The following is a 24,030-nucleotide window of genomic DNA, read 5'->3' on the forward strand; positions in this document are numbered from 1 at the left end:
GAAAAGATAATCAGGGAATTGGAGCTGGAGGGTAGCAGGACACAGGTGAAAATAATCATAGACAATAAGATAGGGGGCAGGAAGTCAAATTAAACACAAAACACTAAAGTTAAGCAACTATTAAAAAAAACAAACCAAAACAGGGTTATACAGATACATGACAAAACTTAGAGGGAACTGACAGGAGGGTGAGAGGGAACAATGAGGGGAAAATGCAAACTGGAACTAACACTTAAAAGCTCTGCATAAATAAAAATCAAGGAATAACCTTTTTAAAAAAAAAATGAATCAGTTATTTTTAGATGTTCATTCTTTGATTCTCAAAGTCCAAGAAAATCAGGGACCGTGACATCTACAATATGCTCAGAAGTGAGAAGACTTCTCTCCACATTTGTCATCAGATTGAAGCCTACAATTACTTTACTCTCCTCATTCTCCTCATCACCCTCAGGGTAACCTCCATTATGTTCTCTCTCTATTTTCACTTCCATCATCCTCTATCACATCTTCTTGTTACACAGACAGACCCTCTACAAGAAGGAAGCACAAAGGACTGTTATTAGTCTTGTAACCTGCTCATGGCTTCATCCCGTTTTCAATCTTTTTGGTGCTAAAACATCAGTGGTCAAACCAGGTCATCAGAACACAGGGTGGCTGTAGCTCAGGTGGTAGAGCAGATCAGCCACTAATCAGAAGGTCGGTGGTTTGATCCCAGGCCGTCTCCTGGCTGCATGCCAAATATCCTTGGGCAAGATACTAACCCCATGTTTGCCTACTGGTGGTGGCCAGAGGGCCTGGTGGCGCCAGTGTCCGGCAGCCTCGCCTCTGTCAGTGCGCCCCAGGGCAGCTGTGGCTACAATGTAGCTTGCCATCGCCAGTGTGTGAATGTGTGTGTGAATGGGTGAATGACTGAATGTAGTGTGAAGCGCTTTGGGGTCCTTAAGGACTAGAAAAGCGCTATACAAATGCAGGCCATTTACCATTTACCATGTAGCCACACAGTATTTCAGTAATACAGTGTGACTCAGTGGCTAGGAATACATTTAAATAACCTAAATGGTCTCTTTGAGACCCAAGACACAGCACAGCACTATTTCAAGGTGGTAGGAAGGAGATAGGAACTTAAATATAACCACTTATTACAACCAAAGTTTGCAGAAGAGCATCTATGAATGCACAACACATTGGACCTTTCTGGACTATTGCAGCAAAAGACCACAAACTCATGTAAGCTAAGAACAGGTAATGGAGGCTACAGTTTGCATGTTTTCATTGTTAAAAAACAAACATTATCTGGTCTAATGAACCATGATTTCTGGTGAAAGGTTCAGATGATAGGATCACAAATGTGGTGTAAATGACACGAAAGCATGGATCCATCGTGATGTGGATCAGTCAGTCTGCTAACTGAGCATTGTTTAAATACCACAGCCTCACTGAGGGTTGTTGATGACCATCCCTTCACGACCACAGTGTACCCATCTTCTGGTGACTGGTTCCAGAAGGATAGTGGTCCACATCACAAAGTTTAAGTCATATCAAACTGGCTTGTTGAACCTGGCAGTGAGTTCACTGTACTCAAATGGCCTCGGCAGTCACCAGTTCCCAGTCCAATAGACCACATTAAACTGGGATGTGCTGAGTTTAATGTGGACCAATATCTCTGAGGAATTTTTCTGGACCTTTTTGAACCAAAGACACAAAGAATTAAGGCAAAATGAGGCTGCAGCACTACTAACAAGATATACAGACAATGTGGGAGTAAAACTTAGGTAGCTGCTCTCTGTTGTGTGGGAATATGTATATGGTTAAACCTATGATGGGTCCAATGAGGTTACAAGTGTGTAAAAGAAGAAAACCCATGTTTCAATAATTTTGATTTACAATTTTTTGTTGTTTTTAGTGGAACACCATCTGTACTGAAAAGCACATGACTGTATCAACACAAGCTACCCTGTATTTGCCTTCTGTTTTCCAGTCATGTGAAGAATCCTTTACCTACATGAAGCAGGTATTATACAGAAGGAGGAACTCCAACTATTTCTTACACACATATAAGCCTTGAAAAAAAAAGTTGTGTTTTGTGTCTTTCGGAGGACGATAAATCATTGCTGCTTTTTCCACTTAGTCAAATATGTGTATATTTCAGCTTCAAATCGAGACATTTGTAGTTTTAAAAACAAGGACATGCATCTCCCTTCGCAGTCTCTGTCTCCCTCTAGTGTCTACATGTAATATAGGAGCAAACGTCGAGATGCAAGTTTGTTATATGCTTAGTACAACTGTGCAAGTTATCATTTTTTTAATTTTCTGAACTAAAGTGAGTGCTTTTAGCTGAAAGCAGAATAGCAGAGGGAGGCATTTTTTCTTGTTATTTGATCAAGTACATGTGACTTCTAAAGTTGTTGTTGCTTTTTTGTTTGTTTGTTTGTTTGTTTTGAAATAGAGATGGATTTTAGGATTTTATTCATAGTCAAAATGTTACTCTGTAAAGTAACTTTAAAGGAATACTTTAGTCGTTTTCACTCACTGATAATAATCCTGCTAAGAATCATTTTGCTGTATTCAGCTAAAATAGTTCTTTAACTGTTTATACAATAAATTCCAAAAGTTCCAGAATGCCAGTTTCACTTTCAATTAAATATTTATTTCTAATACGTTTTTATGTCTTATGTAAAAAAAAAAAAAAAAGGGTGATGGCATTGCGTGATAATAGATGTCCTTCTCCAAAGATGAATGTTGTATAATGTAAAAGCTATGCTTTGTCTCGGAAACAATAATTAAGCATCACTAAGCCATGTAATAACGTCAGATGGGCTGTTTATACATTGTAAATTAATATGTCTACAACAACAAAACCTTGTAGACATTTATTATGATGGAATTCTTGGTCTGGGTCAAAACGGACCCGAAACATACCAGGCATGTATTTGCATTTACCGGGCAGGTAGCCAGCAGCTGCAGCAGGTACATATTGCTTTTGGCCATAAGATGTCACTATAAAATTAAAACAATCACAAGCCAGTGGCAGGAACTACAGTTTATTTTTTGTACCCATACTAATTTTACATACGCAGGTAACACTTCATTCAACTATCATAAAATCTCTGTTACACACTATCTATTAGTTTTTACCGAGTATAGTATAACTGTTTAAATGATTAATGCACACGATTTTAATTTAGGGTTTTTAGAGATATGGTCATCATTACGTTAATAGAGTGAGAAAGTGCAACATCAGTGCTTCAGTTAACATGATGGCAAAAAACTACGTAAAATGGGTATTTTGTTTATGAATGACATTAAAAACAAAAAATGAGGCATTACTGTTCATTATTGTTCGAGCTATTTGGAGCATGGTTGGCACACCGTGCCAGGACAGAGTGGGCTATTCCTGGTGAGGTGGAAGGTGCTCTTATTTTGAAGCCACAGAGTATTATAGAAACCATGCCTTTTATTTTGAAGTTCCGTATCTCCGGCTCTCCGGGCACGGGCAGGGAGAGAGAGTCGCAGGCAGAGGTAAGCCAGAGACGGTACGGTGTGGGGCTGTAGCTACGGTGTCAGCGGCAAGTATGAGAGGAGACAAGTTTACGAGCTGAAGCTGGCTGATTGACAGCCTCTGTCGCATTCTGTGGAGGGACCACTTGTACCGGCGGACGTCGAGAAGACGCGGTGTAGCCTGTGCGACTAAAAAAACCTAAACTAAACCTTTAAAAACAACTGGTGGACACACGGGGTTTGTGGATAGACGTTGGCAGCGGCGGCGGCAGGAGCAGGGAGAGAGTGTGAGTGCTTTGGCGGCGTTCCCGCTGCTAGAGAAACATGAACAAAAACCACCGAGTGCCGAGCAGCCGTTCTCTGAATGCAGTGGAGGTGAAGAGCAAGGTGGGTACGGACACTTATTTGTCAGGTATCCTTCCAGTGTTTGTACTCCAGACAACCTTCGTCCTCATTAAATCCACTCTTGCTAATTTAGCCTGCTAAAGAGGCTTGATAGCGGGTTATTATGAAGCAAGGCTTATAAACTTTAAGAGGAGCTAACAGTTTTGGTTTTTTTCCACTGTGACCACCCGAGAATTTGGTTACAATTCTTAAAACTTTATTGGTAACCGTGGCGTAGTTTTTTGGTCGTTTTACGTCTAAAGGCTAGCTAGTTTGTGACAAGGTGGAAGGTTTTTGTCAGCTGACTGCGCAGTGAGCCAGTGTCACCTGTCACAGCCTTCTCCGCCGTACTCTCCTGCTCGTTTACCGAGTACTGACTTCAAGTTTGACCCAACTCTTTAACTTAATCAAATCTGCGTGAAAAGTTTACTCAAATTACCAAAAGTTTATGTCAAATTACCTCGGTTAAAGGTGATAGTCGTTGCCTGTCGCGTTATTTGCCTGCGGTTACAGGTGTCACACGGCCTGCGTCAGGCTCGTGGCTCCATCCGCGCCCTGCTGAGGCTTGACCACACATAAGTGTAATGAATAATGACTATATTGTTCTAGAAGTTTTTGCACGCGTCGACACAAGCTGTCAAATATTTTCAGCTACAGCACTAATTTTGCCTCCCTACAGTAGTGCAATAACTATTGTTATTATTTACTCAGCTATCCCGGGTTATTTAAATTCTTTTGACTCTTCTGAGTTAAGATTGTCTTCCTTATGTCCCCAACCACTTATTAAATTAACTCTGCTTTGCACTGATGCATAAAATAACTGATTAAGCTGGGAGATCATCTTTTGTCAGCGCTGAGCAACAGTAACCACAACAGCTGGTACCTCTCACTAACGCTACCAATGAGGCATTGTGCTCTGTCTCAGCTACAGAGCTGCCTAAAGATTAGGCGTCCAGAGCCATTGATCCAGTCAGTCCACAGGCTTAAACAGGTAAACCAGCAACATGTTTGTGGGGATTGCTGAAAGCACACTGTCTTTGTAATAGCTGCAGGATAAATATTCTGTGAGGTAGCTTGATAAAAGCTTTATCTGCAAACCTAGAGATACACAAAACACGTGAATAATTTACCACACGTGGTGTGCTTTGGCTTACGCATCAGTACAAAGTAGGCTTATCAGGCACTGTTTCATACCCTGGTTTCGGCCATACGTCACACCTGTGTGTGTATTTGTGTGTTCATTTGCAATCACATGTGAACGCCTTTCTGCCCCATCCCAGTTTGGTGCAGAGTTTCGTCGGTTCTCTCTGGAACGGTCCAAGCCAGGCCGCTTCGATGAGTTCTACGGTCTCCTGCAGCACGTGCATCGCATCCCCAATGTGGAGCTGTTGGTGGGCTACGCTGACGTGCACGGTGACCTACTGCCCATCAACAATGACGACAATTACCACAAGGCCATCTCCACAGCCAACCCTCTACTCAGGCTGTTCCTCCAGAGGAAAGGTATGCACAGAGGAAGTGTTTGGACAAAGTGTCCCAAGTTTTCATTTGTTTGCTTGGTTACACCTGCTTTGCATTGGAAATGCAAATACAGTCATTAGCATTGAAAAGCACAGCTTAGAAATATGTGATAGGCTATTGACTATAGCTGTGACAGAGTTATAAAAACTTAAGTGTCACTTTACATTGTCAGTTTTTAGGCTACTTGTTGTATGTTTCCATGTTCAGCTAAACAAACTACTAAACCGCTGGCCTCTATTTTTTTCCTTATTGATTTCTAGTTAACTAAGGTTAGGGGCCTTTTCAATTCAATTCAATTTTATTTATATAGCGCCAAATCACAACAAAAGTTGAGAGGAAGAATGCACTTGAAATGAGGAGCTGAGCAAAACAACAAGAGTAGACGAATGGAGTTCACTTTGAGTTTGTCCAGTAGACTGTTCTGTATTGCAGCTTGGTAGCTGCATGGCAATTATTTTTTTACGTGTCTGACTGTTTTGGAAATACGGGTTTCAAGTATTTCGAGCAGTGTTTCTGTAAACACTGCTGCTGTAGTTTCTAACTTCCTTTGCTGGCTCTGGTGTAATCATTGCCAATATTTCTGCCATAATTGCTCTGCTTTTGCAGTTCCCCTTGTAGATAAGTTTTTTATCTTTTAGCTAATAAAGGAAGAAGTTGTGGCTGCTCTAAATTCATGCTCTCAAGTATGGCTTACCTTTATTTCATGTGTATGATTACTGCAGGTCTTACTATATCAACCTTGGTGTCTGATATTGGCATATTGCCAATTAACATGGCATTTACTGATGTCAGTGGTCGACATTAATATGTTCTGTCTCCAAGATTTCACACGAGCTAAGTGATTGTGTTACAAAAAACTGAAAGGGTCAGGGTTTTTTTTTTGTTGTTGTTATCATGGAGTAAATGAGGTATAAGCAAGAGCAAAAGTAAAGTAAATAGATTTGAAAACAAAATGCTGCTGTTGGCCCATAATTTCACAATCAGTGTATCCATAGTGATTACATAAACATGTTTCTGTCAGAGTATGCGTACAAAGGTTTAACCTCTCCTTTGATTTTGGAGTGTATTCCTAATCACTAAGTTGCTAAATGTGACCTGTTGAATGTGGGGAGGACCACAGGGTCTGCCTGTGCCTGTTGTGTTTAAGCCTGTGCCATATGACCCTATAGAAGCTAAGCCACTTTGTCAGAAGAAGATTAGTGTGGTCAGTGTGTATCGCTGCATGGGACTGTGTTTCAATTACATGCTCCAGACACTAGCCCCACACTGGGCTCACTGCTGCTCACATGAAAAACGCATGAAAACACCGCCTCGGCAGGAATCCCAGCCAGAACAAAAACAGAAGACAGACGCATTAATGCAGTCATAACCCCCTGCAGACCCCCTGACCTGAAACCCTGGTTTCCCTCCTGATTTGTCAGCAGGGAAACCCCCTTACTTTACCGTTAAGCACCAGTTGGTCTGAACATATAAAGCCGTGCATTGTGTGGAAGCAGCAAATTCGCAGCTTATAGATAATTTATTAAATCATATATCTGCAGGCACTGGATCTCATCTCTGATGATGGCTCTATAACAGGTTAATGGCTTGTCCATGTTGGGGCCAATGCGGAAGCTTTTTAACACTCAGTGCTTGTTTATCTGGAAAGCTTCTTACATCTTTTAGAACCCCGATCTTTTTGAAATGAGATGTCTTGTGTTCCATTTTGGATAAATAGTATTACTGAACTTAATGATCTTGTTACCATATCTGCATGTGACCCAACAGCCAAATGAAAAATCTTCATATGAACAGGTAGTTATAAATAGCATAAGGATCATGAGGTCATGATCCCTACCACAGTGTTTAGTTGTGTTTGTGTTTAGTGTACCTAACTGCATCAGTTCAGAAGTTTAGCAGTCCAGTCATCAGTTCAGTTCGAATGCTATTAGACTTCTGTGTCCTTTAAGACTGCAACTGAGTAATTATGTAAATGTCTCAGTCAGATGTGATGTGATTGGTCATTATTGCATAAGAGCAAGGCTTCAGACAAAGTAACAGTGGGGGCCAAATTATGTTCCAACTAGGCTGGTGTGGAATAGTGCAGTGAAATCCTGCTGAACTTGGACTGGGAAAGAAAACTTGGAGCTAAAAGAACAAAAAACTGCCCACAATCTCCACATTCAGGGATTTGGATGATTTGTGTGTTTATTTTAAAAGTGTGTCTAGTCTGTGCACTGTAGAGCTCATGCGTATAATGAGGGTTATTTTTGGCACTGAATTTTATTTGTCTCAGAGACTAAATCTAGGCTGTGTATATCCTAGGCTGGGCGCTTTAGGTTTCATCCACTCGTCAGCGTGCAGATGGTTCGATGGATACTAGGCTGCAACTGTATGTAGTTGTCTGGTTGTTAAATAATGGCTACATTGTTGTTTTTCTGCCTCTGTGCTATTCAGCCATTAATGTCTTATTGTTCACTGCTGAGAAATGGCTGAAATGTTTGTGCCTCTGTTTTTGACTACTGGTCATTTTTGAAATCGCTTCAACGCACAACAAATACAACCCAGCAGCACTGGGTATTCCCTGACACCCTCCACCCCCACCCCTCCATCTGTGAACAATGTGTTGATGACTGTTGGGCTGGCAGTGAGTTGTCCACTGTTTACTGGTTGTCATGGCACCCCTAAAGAGGCCTGCTCATAGGTGGATTAATGCTGCAAAGCATGCTGGGAGCATGATTGCTAGCATTTGCAAAGACTGTCTTTGTTGAGGTTTTTTGACGACTTCACTTGTTATTAATATATCTCATGCAGTTGTAACTACTTAGAGGTGTGTCTCTCTCTCTCAGAGACTATGTATAAATGATAATGGGTAAAGTTGGGTTAAAGTGAGTGAGTTAGTGATTAATGCTATTAGTTGTTCTCATGTAAGCACTTTCTGTCTTGGTTGCTGACAAAGTGCAGCTTTTGGTTTCATTTAGGCTTTTTGTAGCATGTGCAGCCATGTAGGATGGTGCACTGTTCTGCTGGAGGAGACAGCTGCCATCAAGGAGTGTTGCTGCCATAAACAGGTGTGCCTGGTATGCACAATAATTAGATGGGTTGTATGTGCCAAATTAACAGTTTTATGAATGCCAGATTTCCCAGCAGAAACATTACACTCCAACCAGATAAGCAACAAGATAATCAGCCTGTTTCACATCACCTCTTAGTGGTTTTAATTCAGTGTGTAGCCTAGCCTGTACTACATTATTAACCTAATACCACCACTCTTATAAAGTAGTAAAACAAATTGTGCACTGATGTAGGTGTATTTGCAGTAAGACCGTTTTAGCCAGTACATCTGCCTGGATGCCTCATTATTGTAGCTCTGTTTTACATTTTCAGAAGCCCCAGGATGTTTCAGTCTTGAACTGCTCCAGTTTATAGTTGGGTTGCAACTTGCTCAACAAAATGATGTGCTATTTCAGTGGTTTTGTTGGCCTGTGTATATTGAGTTAGCATTATTATTAAATACTTCTTTTCAGGGAAACAGGAAAATGAGACACACGTTCAGCCTTGTGTTTAATTGTCTTTAAACATGGCTGACAGAAGAAGTTCTCCCTCAGTTTGACAACATGTTTGTCTGTATCAGTCATCCAGAACGCCTTTTGTGCTTGTATGCACACAACTTTCAGAGTGTCCAGGTCGTCATCCATGTAGCAGTAGCAGCTTTCAGGCAATCCCAGGGTGTGTGTTTGTTCAGTGATGTTGCTCACTGCTCTCACAGTTTCAGCTCCTAACTCTTATCCATTAACGTAAAGGGGAAAGGTATAGGGAGGGACAGAAATGACTGTATTTGTGTTTCCCAGCAGGGATTGCCTTTTAATTAGTAACCAGTGAATGAGTCACCCAGCCAGAGATGGAATATGTTCAGTGTGAAAGTACACCTAGCCTGCAAAACATGCAAAGTCTCTGAATATGATAAGAACTTGAACCTGAATCTGCTCGGCACTGACAGGGAGTGATAATGAAAGTGCACTGAGACAGACATGGAGTGGGAATGTGACATTCACAGAAGAAGAAAGGAGAGATAGACTAAGCATAGGATTTCAGATTAAGTAAGGACACCACAACTAAAGAGATGCACTTTTACTGTGGGTTTGAATAGAAAGGATATGCTGAAGAGAGATATGGTGGCAGGTGTGAAGGATGCCATTTCCCTGAGGAGCTCTTTCTGTAAAAATAACAGAAATTAGCCACCCTTGATCTGGATGTGAGGTTTTCTACAGTGCATGATGTATTCCCCAGGATGCTGTCTGTGATGAGTGAGGGGATGATGAATTTGTAGATCTTAAGGAAGAATGTGTGGAGGAGGAGCAGAACTTGAGCTTAATAAGAGATTGGAGGATGAAAGAGAGAGGGACAGTAAACAGTACTAAAGAGGGAGTAATGTATAAGGCTTTGTTTGGGCAATGCATGTAATTAGAGATGTGGGGAGATGAGAGGGAGTAGTGTTAGTGCGATCGGAATGCAACAAGAGGTAGCAAGAGAGGGAATAAGTGAGTGAGGGAAGAGGATAGCGGGAATAGTATTAGTGAGGGAGGAATGTAGAGTGAGGCCCACGCTGGGGAGGGTGGGCGAGAGAGAAAGAAATGGAAAGGAAGAAGGGAGGAAGATTGAACGGAGGGGGGTTTGGTGGAATGTGGCCAGCTTCTGATCACGTCTGCTGGCTAGATTAGACAGGACAGCAGGCCAGGCTGGACCCTCAGCTCCACAGCTCAGCTCAGTCAACAAGGTAGACAGAGGAAGAGCAGAGAAAGGATAAGGAGATCAAATAAAAGTAAGCAGGGACATGGAGGACAGAAATGAGAGAGGTGAGCCAGATCCCTGCTCGGTCTCTCCTTTGAAACCTGACTGAATGAGACTATGCAGGCTGCAAGCAGATGGAGGAAGAGCAGTGGTGACAGCAGGAGGCCAGGCTCTGTTATATAGAGGCTGTCAGAATTCTCAGCTTAGGGTTGGTTAAGGAAGATGAATGAATAAATGAATGGGTAGAAGGAGGGAAGGAAATGTGTTGACTGCATGAGAAATATGAAGAAGGGAGAAACCGCACATTCAATTAGGAGAAGGAGTTGGATGACGGGGAGGGTGAGGGTTGGGGAGTTGGGAAAAGTGGACTGTTTACTGTTACAAACCACAAAGAGTAAACTGATATGGAGAGGTTATAACTGAACTGTACTAGTCGGAGAAAAGATCAGGGAGATACGCACACTGTGTTATGAGATGTGATTGAACTTTGTCGGCTTGGCACATTTTATAAGTACGTGATGATATGTTGTAGTTGTTCTCATGAGTTGAAACAGAAACTTCAGACACGCGTGTTTGTTTATGGTTTTCAAATAATTTACACAAAGAGAGAGCAGTTATTTTTGTTATAATGTGAATACCATGGATGTACTATGAAATATGTTGTTTTCCACTCAATGTCAAGATAATTTCCCGGATAATTTATGATCTTTAGACTTTTAGTTTCACTTGCAAGCAGAAAGATGTGCTTTCCCGATTTTTAATTAAGCCATGTGTCCCCCTGGGCTTTAAACTACAGAGATATTGATCTGAAGCGTGATAACCAATATGCTTATCTGTGATTATTATTATTATTTAAAATCTCACCATTGTAGCATATTTACCCTGGCTATGTTCTGACATGCAGCTCCCAAAAGCTGTTGCCTAACCACCTTCACTGTTTGTATTCTTTCTTTCTTTCTTTCTTTCTTTCTTTCTTTCTTTCTTTCTTTCTTTCTTTCTTTCTTTCTTTCTTTCTTTCTTTCTTTCTTTCTTTCTAACAGAGTTATATGGAAGTGTTGATATTATAGGATAGGTATGAGTTAGGGGTGGGCGATATAAACGATATACGATAGAAACGATATAAATTTGGCCAACGATAGAGATTTTGACTATATCGCTCTATCGCGATAGCGCATGTTGATGATGTCATCAAGCTTCGCCTGTTTTGGCCGAAAGCATCGCAGCGGCTACAACCATTATCATCTGCAAATTATGGCGGGCGACAGTCATAGCAAAGAGATGAAGCACTTTTGAAATATGGGGAAAGCCAAAAACTGCGCTTCCTCCACTTCCGTAACATTGATTCATTAATGTTGAATTCTCTCGCAGCTGTTCTATTTCCATGTTTTTGCAGTATATTAATGACTAACCTCGTATTGTGGATGAATAATCTCAGTTGTTCTCCTGACTGAAGTTTGGCCCGTGTATAGCATCCTGCTATGCGATTGCATTTGTCCCTAACCACCAGAATCCCTCACGTTAACTTTTATGGAGTGGAAAAAAAGTTGGCGTTCATCCTAATGTTATACTAACATAGCTGTGTCGCAAGCAATCACGTAGCACAACATTATATACCAGGTAGTCCAACTTCAGTAACCCTGCAAACGCCACTGCTGTTTAGTTTTCTGTCTTCATTTATGTTGGAAGTGGTAGCAGAGCTGTACGTTTTATTTAGGTTCAAAAATCTCTCAGTCAGAACATGGTATGTCATGTTTAGGTGTAAACTAGCGAGCTAACTTCCTGTTAACTTTAACTCCGTTAAATGTAATAAATTCTGTTTTCATGGATGACTGGATGTTAAACTTAATTGTTACACCCGATAAAGCAGCAACACTGATCATTTTATTAAAGATGAAAGACTTTAGACCGTTTTTAACTCTCGGTGTTCGTTTGACTTTGGGACCTGAAGATGACGGAGTTTTGGACCCAGATTACTCCGCGAAGCTCCTCACTACGGCAGCCATAATGCTCTGACAATCCATCAAAACATTTTTAACAGATTTCTGCACGCCAAAATCGGTTCGAGGTCAGTAAGCACAACCAGAATTCATACATAAGGCACACTCTCGATTTTTGAGGTTTTAAGTGTGCCTTATAGTGTGGAAAATACGTTATACAGAAGAAAAGAATATATCGTGATATATATCGTTACCGCACATGCTTCAAATTATATCGCGATATGAATTTTAGGTAATATCGCCCAGCCCTAGTATGAGTCTATCCTAAAATAACACTTGAATGACCATAACATAATGGAAGATTACATGTCATTTTTTCCCTGCACATGCTGACTGTAATGAGATCCCTTTGTAACATGATTCCAGCACAAACAATATTTCCCACAGATTGACTTTGAAAGGAGGTAGACTCACTTTTTTTATGTTATGAAATCATTCCATTTTTAAGTTTCTCTTTTAAGTAAATAGTCGCTAGATAACACTTTGTGAAACAACGAGCAGTGCAATCATCTGCTTCTCCAGTGAGTCTCTGACAAGCAAATTCCAAATCTCCACGTTTTGTCCTTGAAATGGTTTGTACTTTGTCACAGCATAGATTTTTGGCTTGTCATAGTAGAGAAAGTCAAATCATGACTAAAATTATTTGTGATTGGTCCCTTATTTTCATTTGAGCCAGCATAAACAGTCCCCAGACTCTGAAAGTGAATCAGCTGAATTCGTCACTTGTATTTTTCCTACAGTGAGATCTAAAACAGTCATCTGTAGAAAAAAGTCCCGTTTGAGGCCCTTATCTAATTTGATTCTAAGAATATATCCTGTTTATATGTTTATATATCCGGAACAGTCTGGACCTCCTCCACCCCACACCATTGAGGAACGCCGGTGGGGGAGGCGGCGGTGTCGGTCAGGACCGTATCCCAGCTGCCAGCTTCTCAATATGACGCTCAGTCTGGTCCTGCTTTTCTTCGTGACACCACTGCCTGCTCCTGTTGTGTGGCCGCGAGTTCAGCCACCATTCAGGCCAGCGCCTTCCCTGGCTGACCCAGTCCTGGGTCTGCCGTGCCCCCTTTCTATGTTTCGGCACCACTGTAACAATCACACGGCAGACATATCCATAGTTTCATGCTTTTCAGTGTCTTGCTTTTATTATCACTCACGGTTGCTTGTTTACACACTGGCTGTAGCTTTTTAGCTCACAGCCACACACTCCAACAACAACAATAACCAGACCTTTTATGCTGGTGAGGCACGTTTGCAGATGCCGTGCAGGTGTGTCCATCGCCCCTGCAGCAGCACCATGGCCCGCCACAGAGACAAAGAAGGACTCAAGCTGAGAGATGGGCCGCAGTGACTAAGAGACATGTTGAGTGAGGGTAACAGGAATAACATCTGGAGGACAAGGTCAGGAGGTATTACAGGAAAGAGAGAGGCTTCTGTGCCAGCACAAAATAAATTGATGGAATTGCTGAATGCTGCAGGAACAAGACCAAAGCACGCATACATGCATACTGAGAGTGTGTGAGCTGGCAAATAAAGTGTGTTAATTCTGCATTAAACCTATTAGTTGTACAGGGTGTGGGCCATTTATATGGATACACCGTAATAACATGGGAATGGTTGGTGATATTAAAGTCCTGTTTGTGGCACATTAGTATATGTGAGGGGGCAAACTCCTCAAGATGGGCGGTGACCATGGTGGCCATTTAGAAGTCGGCCATCTTGGATACAACTTTTGTTTTTTTCAATAGGAAGAGGGCCATGTGACACATCAAACTTACTGGTAATGTCACAAGACAAACAATGGTGTGCTTGGTTTCAATGTAACTTTATTCTTTCATGAGTTATTTACAAGTTTATAAAATGTGTTCAATGTGCTGCCCATTGTGTTGGATTGTCAATGCAACCCTCTTCTCCCACTCTTCACACACTGATAGCAACACCGCAGGAGAAATGCCAGCACAGGCCATTCCCATTTTATTACGGTGTATCCATATAAATGGCCCACCCTGTACATTGCTTCATTACAGCTGATTCCCCCTCCAGTTTTGGTCTTTTTGATAAATGGCTGCTGTCAAGACAGGGTAATAAAGCAGGGCTGATGTGTGTAATGGAGAATTCATGACAGATCGTATGAAAAGGCTTAGGAGCAGGCAGTCATGTTCATGACCGGAGTCTTTTAAATAATGGATCTAATAAGCAATTACTCAAATTGACAACTCAATTCTACATGAAGACTTCCTTTGCTCAAGTTCGCCTCATACCTCTACAAGTCTGCACAGCCTCCCTCCTTCTATTTCTTTCTCCTTCCCTATCAGCAGAATTAAGGCACTTTTTATCTGAGCTGTGCCAGGAAGGTATGCTCACCACACCAGGAATAGCAACCCTCTGGGAATTTACTCCTTTGAAAGTATTTTTTTTATCACCTCCTGTCCTCTTTGTGTTTTTTCTTCTCTTTTTCTGCATTTTGTGTCTCTCCTTCCTGCTTCTTTTTTCTGTTTTTGGCACCATCCCTGTTTTTTCTCATCTGTCCAAGTTCACACTGACACACACATCATGTACTCCCCCTCTCCTCCCCCTCTCTTGTATCGTTCTGTGTCGGGAACAACGCAGCACCAGCTGTGTGGTGAACATCCAGGCTTGTCATCAACAAACCTGACTGTTTCCAGAACACCACAACCTTCACCTGCTCGTCTTTTTCTTTGCGCTATTCTTACTCCTATCCTTGAGACATGCCATACGTTTTATATGGAGGGTTGGCTTGATGGACAGCACTTGTTAAACAGTTTTACTCTCATCTGAACCACTGATGAGTGCACAACTATCCTTTTAAAAGAATATAAACATAGAGCCAAAAGTGTTGGCTACAGTAACTGGACTGATGATGGCAGCTCTTGTAGCTCCTTCCTGATCTTGTTCTTCCACCCGAACATGGTGTCAGGTTTCCCTGACGCTGCACCTGGGACAACTAATACAAGGAAGTAATGGATTTAATGTCACTGTTGTAGCAGGGAAAGCCTCTTGTCCTCCAATAATGCTGGATAATCATAAGTATAGTCACTACTGAACAGGTCAGCATCATTAGAATAAATGCAGTAATGCTTTACTAAAGACAGAAGTACATTAATGTCCATAGAAAAAGGTGCAGCTCAACAGATGCACCGATGCATAATTGTGTAATATAGCCTATTGTTTTTCACCTGTTAGAGTCTATAATAACAATAATAATAAAGCTGGAAATTCTGGTGTGAGCGGATATGGCATGTTGTGATTGCCCACACATATCACTTCTGTGCGAGTAATACGGTCAATTTGAGAGTACAAAGGTGGAGCATGATAGATCCAGGGCATTTAAAAGTAGAGTGTTAGGGCAATGATGCAGTTGACCTGTGCGTGCCATTTGAAATGAGTGACCTCCTCTCCGTAGGCAGAGATGTCATAGTTCTTTCAGTGTCAGGATGAAGATGCATTCGTTGTTCACCCTGTGCGTGCTTGTGTGCGTTAGTTACATGCTACGGAGAGGGGTGACTGAGCATCACTGCATGTGTCCTCACTTGTGGCTATGTGCTGCTGGGTTGTCATTTTCTCCTCCACTGCTTCGCTTCCTTTGCTCCTCACTAACTCCATTCAGAGTGTGGGAAATCAAAGCAGCCACTGCATATTTGAAATACCTAACCTGTTCAGAGCCATGCCAAGTGTGGGGATAGTGATTATGCTTTCTATTCAGAGTTTGTGAATCATATCTCAAATATGAGCGCTGATACCAGTTAAACTGCATGATTACTGAGCAAGGAATAAAGCTAGGATAGCACCGGTTTGAAATTCTGGACCGACACTTGTCATACATTTCTAGTTTTGAGCCAGGGGAAGCAAAGAAGCTAGTAAAGAGCTGTTTTAAAATCTTGAACTTGTCTATTTATTGTTTTTTGTTTTTGTTTTTTTTAATCATGTGTGACGAACCCAACTGTTACCTTATGTTATGGAGAGAAGCAAAAAGGACTTGGGAGGACATTAAAAGAAACATTTTGATAGCTTAGCGTTAGGGACTCAGTGATGACTTAACTGGAAGTCGACAAGCCTTCACAAAGCTTTGAGCTGATATTTTTCATAATGGAACCATAAGCAGCTATAACTGACATCTTCCAAACATTTTCCCAGTATGGTTAGTGTTGGAGTCTGTCTGTGTAGTTCTTTGGCTGAGAATAGGAGATTGTGGGAAACCAACCAGTGCAGAGGCTACAGAAGCCCATTTACACACAAAATCTTCCAAAATCTAATGGTGCAGCTCAGTGGCCATAATGTTAAGTGGAATGTTGATTGGTTTAAATGGCTGGCTTGAACAGAAAGTGGAGTTTACCACAAAAATGAAGAGTGTCCTCTCTGCCTACAGGACCACCAAATCACAAACATCCGAGTAGCTCACATTACTGGTTGTTCCATGTATTTGTCACACGGCCACAGATGACAGCACACAGCTGCGCATGTTGATGTGGGTCTGTATGGCTTTGTGTTGCACTATGTTGCAAGGACCTCAACTTGATGCAAAAAAGAGTGTAGTGCCTAGAATATCCTCGTAGTTGAAAGATCATTCAGTAAAAAGCTAATATTCCTAGAGCATGACTGATATCAAAGATTTTTATGCTCCATAATGATATCTGACGATTTAATAATCACCAAAATCCAATATGTCAGCCAATGTTTTTTTTTTTCCCCCTTCTTCTTTCAAACATACCACAAAATCCCAAAACAAATTTCACTAACATTTTTTGTGTTTACTTTTTTAAGCCATATTAAGATAATATGAGGAGTTGCAATAGAGGGTGGCTCAAGAGTTGGGCAGGTCTACTTATCCGTGGCTCCTCCAACATCCATGCTGAAATGTCTTTGGGCAAAGTACTGAACCCTGAGTTGTCCCTGATGCATCTGTCAGAGCGTTTGAACGTTAAGTTAAAGGTGCTTAGTGTTGTATGAATGCGTGTGAATAGATGAAATTTGAAATCTAAGGCTCAAACCAAGAACCCAAATATTCAAAGTTTTGACTGCCAAATCATCTTTTCTCATCATTTTAAAAATGCATACCCGTGGTATGTGAAGACTGAAAACTTGATCAACTTGGCAATGAATATACTAGCATGTGTTTCTCATTCCTGGCTGCACTGATTTATTGCCAATATGTCCATAAATTTTATGAGTTTAAACAGCAGCCTTGTGATAAATATCTTCAGAAATCTGAACATTATAAAATATTTCTGTTTCCTGCCCTTATAGTCCACCTCCAATGGTTTAATCATTAGCCAAATCAGTCACATACCTCTACGCACTGGACCACTGTCAAGCTCAAAGTGTTTACCAAGGACTGAGGGAATAAAAGTGATGTATGCTGAACATATGCAAACACACTCAACAGCAAACACAGAACTACCCTTCTGAATTTCTTAAATAAAGGAAGGAATGGAGAACTTTGGGATATGGGTGACAGACCCAAAATAGACCCAAACCCTTTGAAGCAGCTGTTCTAGACGTTGTCCTTCTTTAGGTATGCTCTAAATATTTAACTATACACTATTCCCCAAGCTCTGTGGTGAGTTGTTCTGGGCTAGCCAGTTGTAATTGTCGCTCAAGCTAATTATTATTATTTAAATTATTTCAACAGACATAAATATGATAATGCATTAGATTTTTAGATTTTTAATATACACCATATAACCCACTTAATATATGTATATACATAACATAATTTATTTTTTTTAAAAGTGTGGACATTTTGTAAAAAATGATTATTATGTTGACGTTATATCGGTATCTATGAGCTTATTTCCGAAGAATGCTCATTACCAGCTTTTTTTTCTTGAGCTCACAGTTAAAAACTATTCTTATATTTCTTATATGAGGGGAGTTATTATTTCATGTCAGTGCAAGCCTTAAAACATCAAACCCATCTGAGCCTAAACAGTAACACAGGAAATCACACACAATATTTTTTAAATACTTTTTAATAGTATTTTTTAATACTAATATCTGTACTTCTACTTAAGTACAGAATCTCTGTACTTTTTCCACCTCCGGTGACCTAATAATTTTAAAACTTGGTCATGTTTATTATAAACATCCACCTAATTGCTCGATTGAACAGTCTAAAACATGTTTTACCAAATCCTGATTTCTTGTTTTTTTTGCATATTTGTCACAATGAAACTTTCATGAAACTTAATTTTTTTTTAATATTAGATAGAGAACCTAAATAATACAAAATATGTTTTTTAAATGATGATTTCATTTTCATTTAAGTCGACAGGTTCTTTTTAAGTGATTTCTTGATACAGCAGGTCTGGCAGTAATCAGGCCTAGATCTGGCTAGTGAAATTGGTGGATAAGCTTTCCAAAAATATAGTTAATGACAGGTAATTCATCATTTAATAAAAGGGGGGAAATTACTTCTTTCACACAGAGCCATGTAGGTTTGGATAAAAACAAAATAGGACCTCCTTTTACCCCCATTACCTTATATATTATTGGTTTAGCAATACTCTATTAAAATTTGTTTTGATACCATCCATGTGGCATCAGGAAGTTTGTTCTTTTGAGTATTAAATTAGACTAATCTGGGAGTTTTACTCTAAAAATAAAAAGAACAATAGAAGATAAATTCCGTAAACATGAAATGCTGTGTAGTATATTGTCTTGCCTTTTGTTCCTGCTTGTGTTTTTGCAGATTCTTGCATATGTTGCATACTGGTGATCTCAGAAAGCGGTATGAGTGTCCACCATTTGATACCAAAATAGCGTTTCTTAGTTGTTCTGAGGGCCTGTGAGTGGCCCCGAGGGACCGCCATATTCTTTTTACTCAAATATAACTCTATTGTCAGGTCTGGTCCTTTCATATGGTGCAGATGGAGAGATGGTTTAGATGAAAAGAAGTCTAGAGAGAGTGAAATGAGATGTGGAGCTGCGCATGACTGCACTGCAAGAACAACCTCTGTGTCGGCTGTGCAGGGACGTGCATATATGCGCATGCGCAAGTGTTTCAAAACATCAATCTGTGCACTATTTGCATATTGCTCTTTGGAACAAGAACCTAGCACGCATGATGAAATGTGTTTTAGCATTTACCTAGTTCTTCGAAGAAAGCTGTATTTCTTCTTCATGTGGAAATGAGCCATAAGATCAAGCCTGGCAAAGATATAGTAAAAGTGTATACACTAACTCTTGCCTCATGGGAACTGAAACATAAGACAGCCACTCTTTCTCGGGACAGTCGATCCTTTGTTTTGGCTTTCGGGATGGAGAGGGGAGTGGTGAGGTGTGTACCTGTCAGAACCTGAGAAGCTGAATCCTTATCAGACACCCGAGTGGATTTTTTTTTCCCAGATTACTCAAATACATGTTCAGAGGGAGAAACAAACTGTGAGGGGAGAGGTATTCAGTGTAAGACTGACAGTTTTTTTCCCTTTTTTTTCTTTTCTTTTATTAATAGCGCTCTTTTATCTAAAAGCAGAGTTTACAAAGTGCTGTCAAAACAGGAAAAAATTATGAATTTGGAAAAGGTGGGCAAGTTAAAGACTCATTCAAAATAGAGATGATAAAAATATCACCAGAAACAGACAAAAATAGGGACTGGAGAAGAGGCGAAAGAAGAGTATGAAAGATGTTAATGTTTAGCTTCTTGTATACTGGTTAACTATTCGAGAGCCAAGGGTCATATTTTTCCCTCTGTTACCTTGGCCAGCCTTGGGCCTTGTTGTAATGCCACCCATGTCGGGACTTTTACGAAAAGGCAAGCATAAATAGTGCCATTAATGTTATTGTTTGTATTGTTTTTATTTTAAAAAATAAAGCCTAAAATATTTTTTTGCCATCTTTTGCTCCCCACGGCATTCAAAATGGTACTGAGTATTTTACTGGTTATCAAGTTTGAAATTATAGTACTGTTAAAAAAAACCCTACTCCACAGATGCCAAACTTATTTTACATAGAGGTTCACATACAACCCACTTTGATCTTAAGTGGGCCAGACCTTTTAGTCTGTCACAAAGTTTAACCATGCATTTAACTCATTCACTGCCAGGGTTTTTGAGCATTTTTACTCATTTTTGAAGAGCCACAGAAAACTGTGTGTTATGATCACATAAACGCTGAACCTACCAAAATGAAGAACAGACTCTCTTCTTCCATCCAAAAAAAAAAAGCTTGTTTCTACCATTTTCCGTTCTTTAGTAATCAGCTGTAGAAAAGAGGTGGGTTCCACCAAAAATGCCTGTTTTGACCAAAAAAAGGGAGAAAACGAGCTTTTTGTGAAAAATACATTTCAAGCAGTCTGATGTTCACTGACAAGCTGCCCGAGGTTGTATTCTAGCCCCTCCCATTGAAAACGTAATTGACGTCTATAGACGTCAATGGCAGTGAATGAGTTAACTACCCATTGTAAAAAATAAAACGACAACAAAAAAACAAACCTGAAATTTCTATTTCTTAATTGTTTTCTGTTATATAATATATTATTTACTTTTTAATTACTTTGGTGATTCTGGCCCCTGGGTCTTGTATTTAGCATCCCTGCCCTACTCATTCCTGGTTGTGAAATTTAAAAGTGATAACTTACCAAATTGTATCAAAAGAAAAAAAAAATTAATCTAGAGCTTGTCTAACATGCTAGTCTCCCATCAGTGTCCTTTCAAAGATCACAAGCATTTGCAGACAACCAGAAAAAGCTGCTGGCCTCAAAGCAAAGTTAAGCCTTCTTCCAAAGATAGTAGCTGACTGCAGTTACAGAATGGCAGTAGTTTAATGGATGGCACAAACAGGCAGAAAGGGAAGCTTATAGGTTGTAATGCTGTTTGCAATGCAAGGACAGTGATTGCTTTCACTTTGGTTTTAATTGAGCTCTGTTTTTAGATTTCATGAGGCAAGCAGTGCCTGTCTTGCTTGCCGTGGTGGAAGGGTACTGCATTGTATGATGGTGACAGCCAAAACACAACAGTGTTTTTGTTTCAAATGTGACCTTTGTGTGATGTAAAAAGTTAGACGGTCAGCATTTGCTTTTTTGTAAGTGACATGATAACATTGATATCATTTAAGCCAGGAGATGCTTAGCTCGTCTTAGCTCAGCCTTGCTTAGCTTAATAGTTAAATATGCAACCTAACAAAAATTTGCCTACTAGCACTTTTAAAGTTTGTTAATTAAGATGTAATATTTTTTAAATTTATTTTTTGAACTTTGGTATGGATTGGATGGAGTCCAGGAAGTCACCACAGCAAGTAATCCATAGTGTAGCACCCCATACAAATGTGTACTACAACTTTAAGTCCCCAGCCTTTGTTCTAAACTCGCTGTGGATCAGGGCCTAGCCTACTGCAGTGCACTGACAGGGTCATGGCTGCTATGACTCCTAAAGCATCTTTATCATAGCAGTGGTGTGTGCATAATGAAATTAATGCATCCATTAATATTATAATTATAATTTAGAATTGCATGTTCTCTTTGCAAATTAATACAATAATTATTACATTACTATGAAAATTAAATTTCTTCCCTCCAGTGGTGATAACAGCATAACTGAATGTAATGCTTTGTTGTATGCCTGTACTCTTCTTTGCTCATTTTAATAAGGGCACTCTATTTATTTATTTATTTTGAATGAAGATGCATATCCAAGGCTGAGAAAACAGATGCATGTTGACGATCTGATACCAAGAATATGCCGATTAAAATCTTGTGTGTAATATATTTTATCTACTCGGTTCATGAGATTGTATGCAGCATAAGTAAGCTCATTTGTGGGTGGCTGTGTGTCAGAGAGAGCTGATGGGAGTTGACTTGAGGTAGCTGGTGTGCCATTTTGCATCAGTACAACCTGAGGGGAGCTATAGGGATCAGTGTCTTGTGTATGTTTAGCACAGACGCCCTGCAGGTATGCCTCAGGCTGAGAGCAAATCATTATTCATTCTTCTAAACTGCATGATGCAACACTGTGTCAGCTTGAATAACAATTTGATGTGTAATGAGCCTAGTGTGGTATTACTGAAAAAATTAACCAGCTTTTATTAACATCCTCTTTGTTTCTCTGTTCCTCTTCTATTTCTCTACTTCCTGTCTTCTACTTAACAGAGGAAGCTGATCATGGAACATTTGGTACCGATTCCCTGACCAGGAAGAAGAACACTGTGCTTTCTGCGGTTCTTCTGCGGCCTGATCACAACAAGAAAAAACCTCCAGTGATAATCAGCCTCCCTAAAGACTTCCGGCCTGTATCGTCCATCATCGACGTCGACATCCTCCCAGAGACGCACCGACGTGTTCGTCTGTACAAGCACGGCCAGGAAAAACCACTGGGTTTCTACATCCGCGATGGTTCCAGTGTACGGGTCACCCCACAGGGCTTGGAGAAAGTCCCAGGAATATTCATCTCTCGCTTGGTGCCAGGCGGGCTTGCGGAGAGCACCGGCCTACTGGCGGTTAATGACGAAGTGCTGGAAGTGAATGGTATCGAGGTTGCTGGGAAGTCGCTGGATCAGGTGACAGACATGATGATCGCCAACAGCCACAACCTCATCATCACCGTAAAGCCTGCCAACCAGCGGAACAATATCGTTCGTAGTGGAGTAGGCGGAGGAGGGGGTGCAGCATCTGGTAGTTCAGGACGCTCATCAGACAGCGGCGCCAGTTACTACGGCTACTCGTCACACAGTGCTGCAGCCTCCATACCACCACACATCATCCAGAACTTCCCTGTTGGGGAGTTGGAGAGCGATGAAGATGAAGAGGACTTGGTAATCGAGGCTGGAGGCGAGGCTGAGCCAATCAGACATGTGGCCTCCAACCACAGCATGAGCTCACTGCCTCGTTACGAACCACACCTCAACCTCCGCACCACCACCACTTCCACCTTCTCCATTAACACCAATGGGACCCTGCCCACCAGCGGCAGCAGTAGTTCCCTAAGCAACATCAAGGCTACAACGCCGTCCCCAGACAGAGCCATGGAGAGGGGGAGTTTGGAGGAGGATGGTACTGTTATAACGCTGTAGACTGGACATTCTGGACATTTTACACACTACACACTGGAGACCAGAGAAATAAACACTCTTGTACTTTAACACACATGGAGGGTTGATGGAGAAATCAAATAAAACCCAGGAACGTACAGTTCCATCTCACAGTGACTAAACCTGAGAAGCACAAACATACGTCTGCGTATTACATCTCGACCTACTAAATTTGTCCTTTCACATCAAACACTACACCCCCATACTTTGCTCTTCTGAATGCCAATGACCACATATTTGTGCCATAGCAGTGACAGCCCCCATTCCTGGTTCTGCAGCCACAAAAACAACAACAGAAAACCCCCCCGAAAATGTCCACTGTTTCTGTTTATTCTAAACGCACCTGTTTTTAATCCCATAACTGTTATTCCGCCGAACTTCCTTTAGCGGGCAGAGATAGGAAGCCCATCCATACCCATTACATATTTCCTCTTTTTAAGTCGTGCTAACAAGCTAATATCACCCGTAAAGCAAAAACACTGTTTTTTCTTTTTCTCTTGTCACTCTGAAGCATGCTTTGATCGCCTGCCTTCTCCCAGGTAACCACAGCATGAGTGCAGAATTTTCCCTCACAAGGCACAGCAAACAACTATGCTGAGCTCTGGAAAAAAATAAAAAATACACACACACACACACACACACACACACACACACACACACACACACACACACACACACACACACACACACACACACACACATATATATATATATATATATATATATATATATATATATATATATATATATATATATATATATATATATATATATATATATATATATATATATATATATATATATATATATATATATAAAT

General features: G+C 40.7%; 1 protein-coding gene across 1 annotated transcript; it reads left to right on the forward strand.

Annotated features, from left to right (window-relative positions):
- Positions 1 to 3,525: 3,525 nt before the first annotated feature.
- pard6b (par-6 partitioning defective 6 homolog beta (C. elegans)) lies at positions 3,526 to 23,882 on the forward strand. The gene is made up of 3 exons (XM_080900170.1): positions 3,526 to 3,885; positions 5,163 to 5,385; positions 22,273 to 23,882. The coding sequence occupies exons 1-3, from the start codon at positions 3,823 to 3,825 to the stop codon at positions 23,190 to 23,192; spliced, it is 1,206 nt and encodes a 401-aa protein (XP_080756296.1). The 5' UTR covers positions 3,526 to 3,822; the 3' UTR covers positions 23,193 to 23,882.
- The last annotated feature ends 148 nt before the right edge of the window (positions 23,883 to 24,030 follow it).

This window comes from Rhamphochromis sp. 'chilingali' (genome assembly GCF_963969265.1).
Source record: "Rhamphochromis sp. 'chilingali' genome assembly, chromosome: 12".
Lineage (NCBI taxonomy): Eukaryota > Metazoa > Chordata > Actinopteri > Cichliformes > Cichlidae > Rhamphochromis > Rhamphochromis sp. 'chilingali'.

Coding starts and splice junctions, on each gene's coding strand:
- pard6b (XM_080900170.1), top strand. CDS start 3,823: ATGAACAAAAACCACCGAGTGCCGAGCAGCCGTTCTCTGAATGCAGTG. Junction 3,886..5,162: donor CAGTGGAGGTGAAGAGCAAG/GTGGGTACGGAC, acceptor GCCCCATCCCAG/TTTGGTGCAGAGTTTCGTCG. Junction 5,386..22,272: donor GCTGTTCCTCCAGAGGAAAG/GTATGCACAGAG, acceptor TCTACTTAACAG/AGGAAGCTGATCATGGAACA.